This window comes from Entelurus aequoreus, linkage group LG10 (genome assembly GCF_033978785.1).
Source record: "Entelurus aequoreus isolate RoL-2023_Sb linkage group LG10, RoL_Eaeq_v1.1, whole genome shotgun sequence".
Taxonomy (NCBI): Eukaryota; Metazoa; Chordata; class Actinopteri; order Syngnathiformes; family Syngnathidae; genus Entelurus; species Entelurus aequoreus.
In genome coordinates this window covers 80,916,377-80,932,187 of record NC_084740.1, presented here as the reverse complement: position 1 = coordinate 80,932,187, position 15,811 = coordinate 80,916,377, and the positions used below count along the sequence as shown (strand labels likewise).

General features: G+C 38.3%; 1 protein-coding gene across 2 annotated transcripts in view; it reads right to left on the bottom strand.

The window, feature by feature from the left end:
- Nucleotides 1-15,811, bottom strand: part of LOC133659088 (integrin beta-like protein 1) — an 88,995-nt gene that overhangs the window by 36,364 nt on the left and 36,820 nt on the right. The window contains exons 1-4 of one of the 2 annotated variants that reach the window (XM_062061826.1): nt 8,097-8,162; nt 5,287-5,433; nt 1,292-1,414; nt 1,079-1,219 (exon numbers count right to left, since the gene is read on the bottom strand). In XM_062061826.1, coding sequence (XP_061917810.1) covers nt 1,079-1,219; nt 1,292-1,414; nt 5,287-5,433; nt 8,097-8,115 — 430 coding nt within the window. In that variant the 5' untranslated portion in view covers nt 8,116-8,162. Of the gene's footprint in view, nt 1-1,078; nt 1,220-1,291; nt 1,415-5,286; nt 5,434-8,096; nt 8,163-15,811 lie in introns of those variants that run through there. The other variant, XM_062061825.1, reaches the window with a different exon arrangement.

Below are 15,811 nucleotides of genomic sequence, written 5' to 3'. Positions count from 1 at the left end.
GTTGACATACTGTTACACACTGTTGACATATTGTTACACGCTGTTGATATATTTTTACACGTTGTTGATATATTGTTACACGTTGTCGACATATTGTTACACATTGATATAGTGTTACATGTTGTTGACATATTGTTACACGTTGATATGTTACACATTGATATAGTGTTACACGTTGATGACATATTGTTACACGTTGATATATTGTTACACATTGATATAGTGTTACATGTTGTTGACATATTGCTACACGTTGATATATTGTTACACATTGATATAGTGTTACATAATGTTGACATATTGTTACACATTGATATATTGTTACACATTGATATAGTGTTACATGTTGTTGACATATTGTTACACATTGATATATTGTTACACATTGATATAGTGTTACATGTTGTTGACATATTGTTACACGTTGATATATTGTTACATATTGACATAGTGTTACATAATGTTGACATATTGTTACACGTTGATATATTGTTACACATTGATATAGTGTTACATGTTGTTGACATATTGTTACACATTGTTGATATATTGTTACACGTTGACATATTGTTACACGCTGTTGACATATTGTTACACGTTGTTGATATATTGTTATACCTTGTTGATATATTGTTACACATTGTTGATATATTGTTACACGTTGTTGATATATTGTTACACGTTGTTGACATATTGTTACACGTTGTTGACATATCTTTACATGCTGTTGACACATTGTTACACGCTGTTGACACATTGTTACACGCTGTTGACACATTGTTACAAGCTGTTGACACATTGTTACACGCTGTTGACATATTGTTACACGTTGTTGACATATTGTTACACATTGTTGACATATCTTTACACGCTGTTGACATATTGTTACACGTTGTTAATATATTGTTACACGCTGTTAATATATTGTTACATATTGTTGAACTTAATGGTAAAAGTCCGTGAATTGAAGCATGGCGGCCATACTGCCACTACTGCGCTGTAAAGTGAAATGAATACATTGAACGCAACAGGAAGTGTAATCGCCCTGCGGCGGCTTCAAAGTAAAGTTGGACCAGACCTCGGTTGCTGCATATCTTGCCGTCTGAAGACGTGCATCTCCGCTTGCTCTCCCATGGGCTGATGTCACACTGGAACTCGCACTTGTCTCCATGCCAACCGGCAGCACAGTAACAGTTTCCACAGTAACACTGGCCGTGGCCTGCAAGCACAGTACGACGTGCAGCGCCATCATCGGGTCACTCCTGTCGACCGTTTGCACCATGTCACGTACCTCCACACACCTCGCCCGTGTCCTCGTCCAGGCACTCGCTGTCGTCACACTCGCAGAAGTGTCCCGTCACCAGGCCCGCGTGGTCCTTGTCGGCGCACATGCAGCTGCCACAGTGACACGTCCCTTAAACACAAGTCACTCCTCTTTTTCTTTGGCTTTGTACAAGTGCAACAGGTGTGATGATAACCATAGAACAGGAAATGGCTCCTTAAGCCAGTGTTTTTCAACCACTGTGTGTGGTGTGCTATGGGAGATTATCTAATTTCACCTATTTGGGTTAATAATATTTTTTGGAAACTAGTAATTATAGTCTGCAAATGATGTGTTGTTGTTGTTGAGTGTCGGTGCTGTCTAGAGCTCGGCAGAGTAAACGTGTAATACTCTTCCATATCAGTAGGTGGCAGCCGGTAGCTAATTGCTTTGTAGATGTCGGAAACAGCGGGAGGCAGTGTGCAGGTAAAAAAGGTGTCTAATGCTTAAACCAAAAAGAAACAAAAGGCATTGAAGCTTAGGGAAGGCTATGCAGAACAAAACTAGAACTGAATTGGCTACAAATGAAAAACAGAATGCTGGACGACAGCAAAGACTTACTGTGGAGCAAAGACAAAGTACATCCGAACATGACATGACAATCGACAATGTCCCCACAAAGAAGGATAAAAACAACTGAAATATTCTTGACTGCTAAAACAAAGTAGATGCGGGGAAATATCGCTCAAAAGGAAGACATGAAACTGCTACAGGAAAATACCAAAACAAGAGAAAAAGCCACCAAAATAGGAGCGCAAGACAAGAAAACGGCAAAAAACTCCATATAAGTCAAGTACACCTACTTTGAGACAAGAGCTATAGTGATGCATGCTTGGTTATGGTTTAAAGTCACATCCAACAATTGCGACAACGACTCTTTACCGTCAACTCAGTTTCGTTTTTTAATGATTTCTGCTAGTGGTGTGCCTCCGCACTTTTTCAACACAAAAATGTGCCTTGGCTCAAAAAAGGTTGAAAAAGACTGCCTTAAGCAACTGGAAACTGTCTTTTAAATGCAACTACTGCACAGTTCTTTTTAGCCAAACAGATGCTAATGTGACTAGCATGTAGCACGCGTAAAAGCTAGTATAACATTGTTACTGTTCTGCTGTCTTCAAAGCAGTTTTAGTTATGGTTTTCTACACTAAAATTAATCTATTTATTATCCAACTTCTTCTTCTTCTCCAGATTTTGGCGTGCTGTACATTCCACATTTTTCACCCGTTCCAACTTCGAACTGTTCAGCCTATTCGGGAATCGCTTTCCGTTGACAAATTCCAAAAATTCCCAGACTTCCCACAATTCCCGGTTTTCCAGGGCATTTTTCCCATTCAAAATGAATTGGCCATTTCCACATGTTTTAAGCTATTTCAAGCTACTCTTTTTCCAAGTTCAAAAACATTCCAGGATTTTCCAGAATTCCTGGTTTTCCCAAGCCTTGTTTCTAGGGCTGCGAATCTTTGGGTGTCCCACGATTCGATTCAATGTCGATTCTTGGGGTCACGATTCGATTCAAAATCGATTTTTTTTTCGATTCAACGCGATTCTCGATTCAAAAAGGATATTTTCCCGATTGAAAAGGATTGTCTATTCATGGAATACATAGATTTCAGCAGGATCTACCCCAGTCTGCTGACATGCAAGCAGAGTAGTAGATTTTTGTAAAAAGCTTTTATAATTGTAAAGGACAATGTTTTATCAACTGATTGCAATAATGTACATTTGTTTCAACTATTAAATGAACCAAAAATATGACTTATTTTATCTTTGTGAAAATATTGGACACAGTGTGTTGTCAAGCTTATGAGATGCATTTTTATAAATGTCTAATGATAATGTCAATGAGGGATTTTTAATCACTGCTATGTTGAAATTGTAACTAATATTGATACTGTTGTTGATAATATTCGTTTTTGTTTCACTACTTTTGGTTTGTTCTGTGTCGTGTTTGTGTCTCCTCTCAATTGCTCTGTTACACGTTGTTGACATATTGTTACACATTGTTGATATGTTGTTACATGTTGTCGATATATTGCTACAAGTTGTCAACATATGGCTACATGTTGGTGACATATTGTTACACGTTGATATATTGTTACACGTTGTTGTTACAAGTTGTTGACATATTGTTACACGTTGTTGATATGTTGTAACATGTTGTCGATATATTGTTACAAGTTGTCAAAATATTGATACATGGTGGTGACATATTGTTACATGTTGTTGATATATTGTTACACGTTGTTGTTACAAGCCGTTGACATATTGTTACACGTTGTTGATATATTGTTACACGTTTTTGTTACAAGTTGTTGACATATTGTTACACGTTGTTGGTATATTGTTACACGTTGTTTTACAAGTTGTTGACATATTGTTACACGTTGTTGTTACAAGCCGTTGACATATTGTTACACGTTGTTGATATATTGTTACACGTTTTTGTTACAAGTTGTTGACATATTGTTACACGTTGTTGATATATTGTTACACGTTGTTGTTACAAGTTGTTGACATATTGTTACACGTTGTTGATATATTGTTACACGTTTTTGTTACAAGTTGTTGACATATTGTTACACGTTGTTGATATATTGTTACACGTTGTTGTTACAAGTTGTTGACATATTGTTACACGTTGTTGATATATTGTTACACGTTGTTGTTACAAGTTGTTGACATATTGTTGCACGTTGTCGATATATTGTTACAAGTTGTCGACATAATGTTACATGTTGGTGACATATTGTTGCACGTTGTTTTACAAGTTGTTGACATATTGTTACACGTTGTTGTTACAAGTTGTTGACATATTGTTACACGTTGTTGATATATTGTTACACGTTGTTGTTACAAGTTGTTGACATATTGTTACACTTTGTTGATATATTGTTACACGTTGTTGTTACAAGTTGTTGATATATTGTTGCATGTTGTCGATATATTGTTACAAGTTGTCGACATAATGTTACATGTTGGTGACATATTGTTACACGTTGTTGTTACAAGTTGTTGACATATTGTTACACGTTGTTGACATATTGTTACACGTTGTCGATATATTGTTACAAGTTGTCGACATAATGTTATATGTTGTTGACATGTTACTACACGTTGTTGATATATTGTTACACGTTGTTGTTACAAGATGTTTACATATTGTTACACGTTGTTGATATATTGTTACACGTTGTCGATATATTGTTACACGTTGTTGTTACAAGATGTTTACATATTGTTACACGTTGTTGATATATTGTTACACGTTGTCGATATATTGTTACAAGTTGTCAACATATTGTTACATTTTGGTGACATATTGTTACACGTTGTAGATATATTGTTACACGTTGTCACAAGTTGTTGACATATTGTTACACGTTGTTGTTACAAGTTGTTGACATATTGTTACACGTTATTGATATATTGTTACACGTTGTCGATATATTGTTACAAGTTGTCGACATAATGTTTCATGCTGGTGACATGTTGCTACACGTTATTGATATATTGTTACACATTGTTGACATATTGTTACACGTTTATATATTGTTACATGGTGACATAAGTTTTGATCTGAATGATAGTTTGAGCGCCACTCAGCGGTAAATTTGACTGTCAAAAATGACGCTAATTGTCCAAAATGTGCGGGGAAGTTGCAAACGTTGGACAAAGTTGCGAGGCCCAGCATATTTTGCCGGGTTTAGTTGAATTTCCATGACGTGTTGCAATCCTGGAGGGACTGATTTCTACTTCCGCTTTAGATGTGAGGACCAGCTTGTTAATGTAATCAATATTCCATTAAGAATGCAATTATAAATGTTTATCCTGGAGAAGATTAATTCATGCTCGCTTAACGTTCCCCATCAGTATCTTCTTATTAATGGCGTGCATTAATGATGAATAATGCATGTGTGATGTAAGTGTGTGTGTAAGTGTGTGTGTGTGTGCGCCTGCCACCACACCTCTGTTGGAGCACACCACCCCCTGTGGGTTTTTGCACAGCTCCCGGCTTTTCTTCCCGGTCAGGTTACACTCCTCTTGGAACTGGCAGGCCTCGCCGAACCAGCCGTCGTCGCACTCGCACTTCCCGCAGTCGCAGTAGCCGCGATCTGAAGACAAACACGACACGCTGCGTGCTGTTTATTAACGCGGTGGTTAAAAATGGCAAAGCAATCAAAGGACTCATGTTGTTGTCTCGCTCTCCCTCAGACTGCGGAGTAGGGTCTGGAACCATCAAGAACTGTGGTTCTCAAACTCTTTTCACCAAGTACTACCTCAGAAAACAATTTCCAACATAATGACCAACATGAAAATACAGTAGCGTAGTAGGCCTACGTGTTCATTTCAACAAGGCAGAGTTGTTTTATATTTGGGCAGGAACACTGAATATAGGAAAAGAAAACACTATACTTCAATCAAGGTGTTAGAATAATTGTTTCTAAATGATCACAAAAGCTTTGTATTACATTGAGTTCCTGGTAAGGGGACGGGAGCTGTCTTTGGGGCCTACCAGGAGGAAGGCTCGTAAAACTCCACTGTGACTTCAGAGCGGACAGATGGCAGGATCTGCCCAATTTCCAGACCAACTCTTTTTGAAGTATTTTACGAACCCTTTTTGAACTATTTTATGGAACTCTTTTCGAACTATTTTACGACCTCTTCTTTTGAACTGTTCCAAAGGCAACGCTGTTTACGACCCACTTCCCTCTGGAAGCAGCTGTGGTCAGGTGGGGGGGAGAAAGTCAAATAAAGAAGGAGGAGTGCAATCTGTTGGCAGAGCGTGGGTGACACTGTAAGACAGGGGTGTCCAAACTTTTTCCACTGAGGGCCGCATTCTGAAAAATCAAAGCAGGCGGGGGCCATTTTGATATTTTTTTATTTTAAAAACCAATACAATATATGTATAAAAAATATACATTTAGGCCTCCACTCAGGCTTGATCCCGGGGACCCCAAAGGGATTTGGTCAAAAAAATATTAAAAATGTGTCATTATTCAGTATTATTATTTTTATTATTATTCAAGTTTTAAATCTCTAGATCAACATTAGGTCTATCTGTCAATATAACAGTTTTAAAGATTTTGTTTTTTTACGGAAAAAATACAAAATATGCAATGTTTTCACACAATAAAATTTTTAAGTGGAATATTTGAGATTATATAATAATTGGAGCCTTAAAAAGGTCAATAACTCATAACAACATTGATTTTAATTCATTGTTATTTTTTGAGCAATGACACTTAAAAACAAATCACAGTAAAATTATTGGGGATCCAAATAATTATAGTGTTAAAAAATAAATTCTATTTTTTTTTTTTTTTACTGTTTACTTTTAACACAATAATCTCGAGATCAACTTCAGATCCATCCGTCAATTATACGTTTTATTGTTGTTTATGTTTTTCGTTTGTTCGTTTTAGGCCCTTTAAAAAAAACAGCTCAGTTTTTTTATATGGCAAACACAAAATATGCAACATTTTCCCCCAAAAATATCTCAAATGTGACATAATTGGAGCCTTGAATAGGTCAATAATTCACAATGAAATATGGATAAATAAATGAATACAAAAAATAAAAAATGAATATATGAAATACAATATTTTTTACATACATAAACACAAAATAAAACGTGTCAACAAGTTGCATAAAATAAATTAAAAATACAATATAAATAAGGCACTGCACAAAACAAGATATCAAACCAGTATGACTTTAACAACTATATTACAAAAAAAGGGGATCCTACAGAGTTCTCTATTTGTGCTTTTTAATATTGCATTAACTAGAATGACTTACAAATTACTGTACACCAGGGAGTACTGTAATTACCTAACGTTACATTATTATTTTCCATAACAATTCAGCCCCCTCCACAATATTAACCCGACGTTAAAACAGAACTAGCTATTTATTGATTAGCAATTGCCGAATCATGTAACATTAGCTTAATGCTAAAAAGCCAGGTTACTATCACATTCTGTAACAGACAAATAATTTCATGTAGGCTAACGTTACCTACCTGCTACCTCTGTCTTTTTCTCGTTTCTCCTCTTCTTTTCTCTTTTTTCTTCCCTGGGCACCTGACAGTTTGGGCCTTTTTGACATCTTGTGTTGATTTTTTGATGTGGTGACGTCCAAAAAGAGTCATGATACGGGAAGGGAGGGGGCGCACCGTGCGGGAGGAGGGGGGGTGTAATGTTGTAACAAATAATATTTCTATTAAATAGGCTTTACTTTCCATTTTAATTAACGTGGGATTATTTTATGTATTTAGAAATATTTTGTTTTTGTTTTTTTTCCTCCAACATTTGTGGCACTGGCGTGGCGCCCCCTGATGGACAGCGCCCTTAGCATTTGCCTATACGGCCGATGCCACGGGCCGGCCCTGACAACAACTGAACCCCACATGAGTAAGCATTGACCGACGTAAGGAAAAACGTCCTCCAAAGAAGAAACCTAAAATGCAATCGAAACTACGAAGCAGGTCTAGAACTGTCTATTACCTATGTACAATCAGGAAAACTAGCTTGAGCAAGCAATTTTGCGACAAGAGGCAAGGAAATAAACTATCTAGACCAAGACTATGGAGCATGTTTACAATCATTGATCACTGCACACATTAAAGTAAACACAACATGAGCAACTGCTTTAGTATCAGAAGGAAGAAACCTCAAACAGAACCAAGACTGTGAAGCCAGTATCACCATGCTTAGGAACTGATTCTAACATGAGCAAGAACATTAAAGAAAACCAACATGAACAAGAGCTTTACCGTCAGAGGCGAGGAACATGTTCCACTGAGGAAGAAACCTTTGACAGGACCAAGACTTTAGAGCATATGTAAAACCATACCTTATACATTTAAAAAAATTAGCCAAATTAGCCAAGACTATGACACGTGTTTAGAACCCTAGATTACATCATACATTAAAGAAAACCAACATGAACAAGTGCTTTAGTGTCAGAGACGAGGAAATAGCCCCTTTTAAGGAAGAAACCTTGAACAGGACTAAGACTATGGAGCACATTCAAGAAAACCAACTGAACCCCACATGAGCAAGCAGTTTGGCGACAGAGGCAAGGAAAAACTCCCCCTAAGGAACCAAATCTATGAAGCAAGTCTTGAATCACTATGTTAGAGAAAGCCAAATGATCCTTGTATGAGCAAGCACATTGGCAAGGAAAAAACCCCAAACATAATTGAGACTATGGAGTGTTTCAAGAGCCATACATTACCTCATACATTAAACATAAACAACCTGATGGAGGCGACGAAGGCAAGGAAAAACCCCAAACATAATTGAGACAATGGAGTGTTTCAAGAGCCATACATTATCTCATACCTTAAAGAAAACCAACATGATGGAGGCGACGGAGGCAAGGAAAAACCCCAAACATAATTGAGACTATGGATTGTTTCAAGAGCCATATATTACCTCATACATTAAAGAAAACCAACATGATGGAGGCGACGGAGGCAAGGAAAAACCACAAACATAATTGAAACTATGGAGAGTTTCAAGAGCCATACATTACTTCATACATTAATGAAAACCAAAATGATTGAGGCGACGAAGGCAAGGAAAAACACCAAACATAATCAAGACTATGGAGTGTTTCAAGAGCCATACATTATCTCATACCTTAAAAATAAACAACTTGATGGAGGTGACGGAGGCAAGGAAAAAACCCAAACATAATCGAGACTATGGAGTGTTTCAAGAGCTACACATTACCTCATACTTTAGAGAAAACCAACATGATGGAGGCAAGGAAAAACCCCAAACATAATCGAGACTATGGATTGTTTGAAGAGCCATACATTACTTCATACATTAAAGAAAACCAACATGATGGAGGCGACGGAGGAAAGGAAAAAACCCCACACATAATCGAGACTATGGAGCTTTTCAAGAGCCATACATTATCTCATACATTAAAGAAAACCAACATAATCGAGGCGACGAAGGCAAGGAAAACCCCCAAACATATTTGAGACTATGGGGTGTTTCAAGAGCCATACATTACCTCATACCTTAAAAATAAACAACTTAATGGAGGTGACGGAGGCACGGAAAAACCCCAAATATAATCGAGACTATGGAGTGTTTCAAGAGCTACACATTACCTCATACATTAGAGAAAACCAACATGATGGAGGCAAGGAAAAAACCCACACATAATCGAGACTATGGAGTGTTTCAAGAGCTATACATTACCTCATACATTAGAGAAAACCAACATGATGGAGGCAAGGAAAAACCCCACACATAATCGAGACTATGGAGTGTTTCAAGAGCCATACATTATCTCATACATTAAAGAAAACCAACATTGTCGAAGCGACGAAGGCAAGGAAAAACCCCAAACATAATCGAGACTATGGAGTGTTTCAAGGGCAATACATTATCTCATACCTTAAAAATAAACAACTTGATGGAGGTGACGGAGGCAAGGAAAAACCACAATCGGAAGAAACCTTGGACGGCGTAGCACCACCACCCGCCTCTTTCGTCACTGGCCCGGGAGCAAGGAAGTTCCTCAGTGTTTGAAATCTGTGTTGTTTTGTTTCTGGCTGGAAGTCCCGGGGTTCCGAGTCTTCCTGCCAAAGAGCCGGTGAGGATCCCACCCGAGGGACCTGGTGTCAGCAGCTGTTCACATCAAACATCTCAGCATGCAGGAGCGTTACGTAAGAGATGCAATAAAAACTCTTCACGCTATACTACTTCTAGTCTCGCCAGGGCTTGGACATCCTGTCTGTTTTCAAACATAATCAGTCACAAGCAATGTTGCCATTGTAGTACATTGTAGTACTCTACATGTTGCCATTTTAGTACTCGACATACAAATATTGCAGTTTTACCATAGACCAAGTCACAAGCAATGTTGCCATTGTAGTACTCTTCTTGGAAATATTGCAGTTTTACCATAGACCAAGTCACAAGCAATGTTGCCATTGTAGTACTCTACATGGAAATATTGCAGTTTTACCATAGACCGAGTCACAAGCAATGTTGCCATTGTAGTACTCTACATGCAAATATTGCAGTTTTACCATAGACCAAGTCACAAGCAATGTTGCCATTGTAGTACTCTACATGCAAATATTGCAGTTTTACCATAGACAAAGTCACAAGCAATGTTGCCATTGTAGTACTCTACATGCAAATATTGCAGTTTTACCATAGACCGAGTCACAAGCAATGTTGCCATTGTAGTACTCTACATGCAAATATTGCAGTTTTACCATAGACAAAGTCACAAGCAATGTTGCCATTGTAGTACTCTACATGCAAATATTGCAGCTTTACCATAGACCAGTTTGTCCTATTCATTTTTAATTCGTCTCTTTTCATCTGGCTGACTCTCTCTCACTCCAACACCCACGAACACAGATAATTAGTCACCAAAATGTGTTATCCAGTAGATTAAGCGGCCATTAAAAAAATGCTGTGCAAAAGTAATGGGTCACTGCTTGCTATTCTTTTTAACAGCGGCTATTTTCTAAAACAGCAAAGAATGGTAGGACACTTCTATAATTAATGCAACACTTTAGTATGGGGAACATATTCACCATTAATTAGTTGCTTATTAACATGCAAATTAGTAACATATTGGCTCTTAACTAGTCATTATTAAGTACTTATTAATGCCTTATTCTGCATGGCCTTATTATAACCCTAACCCTCTAACCCTGGCCCTAACCCTCTAACCCTAACCAAATTACTCTAAATTAAGTCTGTGTTACTTAGAATATGTTCCCCATACTAAAGTGTTACCAAAAACATATAACGTTGTCTTGAATTTGAAAAAAGATATCGCATTTAGTTCCCACTAAAACATTCACATGTTGCACAATGAGATGTAAACAGGGGATCATGTGTACATTCTTGTAGCTTTCTGTTTGTAAAATATATATTTATTAGTATTTCTTTAATATAATAACATCATTTCATGATTAATATTTATCAATTAAGATTCAATTAAGAAAAAAACATTGTATTTTTCACTAAAGAAGGGTTCGGTGAATGCGCATATGAAACTGGTGGGGTTCGGTACCTCCAACAAGGTTAAGAACCACTGCTGTAGACATACTCCAAAATCTTGGTTCTGTTTGAAGTGTCTTTCTTAGAAATAGTTTTTCCTTGCCTCTGACACTAAAGTCCTTGCTCGTGTTAGCTTACTTTAAAGTAAGAGGTCATCTGTGGTTATAGGCACACTCCTTAGTCCTGGTTCTGTTCGAGGTGTTTGTTTGCTCATTTTGTTCTTTAATGGATGTGTTATTAATGGCTCTAGATACATTCCAACATTTTGGTTCTGTTCAAGGTGTTCACGAGAGGGAGTTTTTCCTTACCTCTGACACCAAAGTGCTTGCTGGTGTTCGCTTTTTATAAAGTAAGAGGTAATCTGTGGTTATAGACACACTACTTTGTCCTGGTTCTGTTTGAGGTGTCTTTGTTAGACAGAGTTTTTCCTTGCCTCTGACACCAAAGTGCTTGCTGGTGTTAGCTTTTTATAAAGTAAGAGGTAATCAATCTGTGGTTGTAGACACACTACCTCGTCCTGGTTCTGTTCGAGGTGTCTTCCCAGAAGGGAGTTTTTCCTTGCCTCTGACACCAACGCACTTGCTGGTTTTAGCTTTCTGTTAAGTAAGAGGTCATCTGTGGTTATAGACACACTACATAGTCCTGGTTCTGTTTGAGGTGTCTTCTTTAGACAGAGTTTTTCCTTGCCTCCGTCGCCAAAGTGCTTTGCTCGTGTTAGCTTTGTATAAAGTGGGAGGTAATCTGTGGTTATAAACACAATCCATAGTCCTGGTTCTGTTTGAGGTGTCTTCTTTAGACAGAGTTTTTCCTTGCCTCCGTCGCCAAAGTGTTTTGCTTGTGTTAGCTTTGTATAAAATAGGAGGTAATCTGTGGTTATAAACACAATCCATAGTCCCGGTTCTGTTCGAGGTGTCTTCCCAAAAGGGAGTTTTTCCTTGCCTCTGACACCAAAGCGCTTGGTGGTGTTAGCTTTCTGTAAAGTCAGAGGTAATCGGTGGTTATAAACACACTACATAGTCCTGGTTCTGTTTGAGGTGTCTTCTTTAGACAGAGTTTTTCCTTGCCTCCGTCGCCAAAGTGTTCTGCTCGTGTTAGCTTTGTATAAAATAGGAGGTAATCTGTGGTTATAAACACAATCCATAGTCCCGGTTCTGTTCGAGGTGTCTTCCCAAAAGGGAGTTTTTCCTTGCCTCTGACACCAAAGCGCTTGGTGGTGTTAGCTTTCTGTTAAGTAAGAGGTCATCTGTAGTTATAAACACACTACATAGTCCTGGTTCTGTTTGAGGTGTCTTCTTTAGACAGAGTTTTTCCTTGCCTCCGTCGCCAAAGTGCTTTGCTCGTGTAAGCTTTGTATAAAATAGGAGGTATGTGGTTATAAACACAATCCATAGTCCCGGTTCTGTTCGAGGTGTCTTCCCAAAAGGGAGTTTTTCCTTGCCTCTGTCGCCAAAGTGCTTTGCTCGTGTTAGCTTTGTATAAAGTAGGAGGTAATCTGTGGTTATAAACACAATCCATAGTCCCGGTTCTGTTCGAGGTGTCTTCCCAAAAGGGATTTTGGTTTTTTTTCCTCCATTTGAGATGTCGTCCTTGAGGTATTTTCCTTGCCTCCATCGCCAAAGTGCTTGCTCATGCAAGAGTTTTTCCTCGCCTCTGTAACCAAACTGCTGTCCCATGTTAGTTTTCTGTCATGTAAGAGGTCATTTATGGTTCCAGATATTATTGATTCTGGTCAAGGTGTCTTTCATAGAGGGAGTTTTTCCTTATCTCTGTCGCCAAGGTGCTTGTTTATGTTAGTTTTCTTTCATATAGTGTTTGAGGTTATCAATCCGGACACACTCTATTGTTTTTTTCCCATTTGAGATATTGTCCTTGAGAGATTTTCCTTGCCTCCATCGCCAAAGTGCTTTCTCATGCAAGAGTTTTTCCTTGCTTCCGTTACTAAACTGCTTGCAAATGTTAGTTATCTGCCATGTAAGAGGTCATTTATGGTTCCAGACATTATCAATACTGTTCAAAGTGTCTTACTTAGAGGGAGTTTTTCCTTACCTCTGTCGCCAAAGTGCTTGTTTCTGTTAGTTTTCTTTCATATAGTGTTTGAGGTTATCAATCCGGACACACTCTATTGTTTTTTTCCCATTTGAGATATTGTCCTTGAGAGTTTTTCCTTGCCTCCATCGCCAAAGTGCTTGCTCATGCAAGAGTTTTTCCTTGCCTCCGTAACCAAACTGCAGTCTCATGTTAGTTTTCTGTCATGTAAAAGGTCATTTATGGTTCCAGATATTATTGATTCTGGTCAAGGTGTCTTTCATAGAGGGAGTTTTTCCTTATCTCTGTCGCCAAGGTGCTTGTTTATGTTAGTTTTCTTTCATATAGTGTTTGAGGTTATCAATCCGGACACACTCTATTGTTTTTTTCCCATTTGAGATATTGTCCTTGAGAGATTTTCCTTGCCTCCATCGCCAAAGTGCTTTCTCATGCAAGAGTTTTTCCTTGCTTCCGTTACTAAACTGCTTGCAAATGTTAGTTATCTGTCATGTAAGAGGTCATTTATGGTTCCAGACATTATCAATACTGTTCAAAGTGTCTTACTTAGAGGGAGTTTTTCCTTACCTCTGTCGCCAAAGTGCTTGTTTATGTTAGTTTTCTTTCATATAGTGTTTGAGGTTATCAATCCGGACACACTCTATTGTTTTTTTCCCATTTGAGATATTGTCCTTGAGAGTTTTTCCTTGCCTCCATCGCCAAAGTGCTTGCTCATGCAAGAGTTTTTCCTTGCCTCCGTAACCAAACTGCTGTCTCATGTTAGTTTTCTGTCATGTAAAAGGTCATTTATGGTTCCAGATATTATTGATTCCGGTCAAGGTGTCTTTCATAGAGGGAGTTTTTCCTTATCTCTGTCGCCAAAGTGCTTGTTTGTGTTAGTTTTTCTTTCATATAGTGTTTGAGGTTATCAATTCGGACACACACTATTGTTTTTTCCCCATTTGAGATGTCGTCCTTGAGAGGAGATTTTCCTTGCCTCCATCGCCAAAGTGCTTGCTCATGCAAGAGTTTTTCCTCGCCTCTGTAACCAAACTGCTGTCTCATGTTAGTTTTCTCTCATATAAGAGGTACTTTATGGTTCCAGACATAATCGATTTTGTTCAACGTGTCTTTCTTAGAAAGAGTTTTTCCTTGTCTCCATCGCCAAGGTGCTTGCTCATGTTGGTTTTATTTAATGTATGATGTAATATAGACACACTCCATAATCAGGGTGTCTTCTTTCAAAGGACTTTTTCCTTGCCTCCGTAACCAAACTGCTTGCAAATGTTAGTTACCTGTAATGTAAGAGGTCATTTATGGTTCCAGACATTATCAATACTGTTCAAAGTGTCTTACTTTGAGGGAGTTTTTCCTTATCTCTGTCGCCAAAGTGCTTGTTTATGTTAGTTTTCTTTCATATAGTGTTTGAGGTTATCAATCCGGACACACTCTATTGTTTTTTTCCCATTTGAGGTATTGTCCTTGAGAGATTTTCCTTGCCTCCATCGCCAAAGTGCTTGCTCATGCAAGAGTTTTTCCTTGCCTCTGTAACCAAACTGCTGTCTCATGTTAGTTTTCTGTCATGTATGTGGTCATTTATGGTTCCAGATATTATTGATTCTGGTCAAGGTGTCTTTCATAGAGGGAGTTTTTCCTTATCTCTGTCGCCAAAGTGCTTGTTTATGTTAGTTTTTCTTTCATATAGTGTTTGAGGTTATCAATCTGGACACACTCTATTGTTTTTTCCCATTTGAGATGTCGTCCTTGAGGTATTTTCCTTGCCTCCATCTCCAAAGTGCTTGCTCATGCAAGAGTTTTTCCTCGCCTCTGTAACCAAACTGCTGTCTCATGTTAGTTTTCTGTCATTTATAGTTCCAGACATAATCCATTCTGTTCAAGGTGTGTTTTTCCTTGTCTCCGTCGCCAAGGTGCTTGCTCATGTCGGTTTTATTTAATGTATGATGTAATAAAGACACACTCCATAGTCAGTTTATAATCAAGGTATCTTCTTTCAAGAGTTTTTCCTTGCCTCTGTAACCAAACTGCTTGCAAATGTTAGTTATCTGCCATGTAAGAGGTCATTTGTGGTTCCAGACATTATCAATACTGTTCAAGGTGTCTTCTTTATAGGGAGTTTTTCCTTGCCTCTGTTGCTAAACGGCTTGCTCGTGCGAGGTTCAGGTGGTTTTCATACACATCGAGGATCATCTTTTTTTCCCCCGAAAAAGATGGTGATACACGTGTTAAGGTTTTTTTTAAGTCCTATTGTACGCTCGCCAGCATTGACACTACAAAGTTGTAAAGGAGAAGGAACAGACTTCACGTGGCTTTTCACTGGAGGGAGGAGGAGGAGGAGGAGGAGGAGGAAGGGGAGGAGGTTTTAGAAGGCAGTGCCACGTTGAGCCGGACCACCACAAAG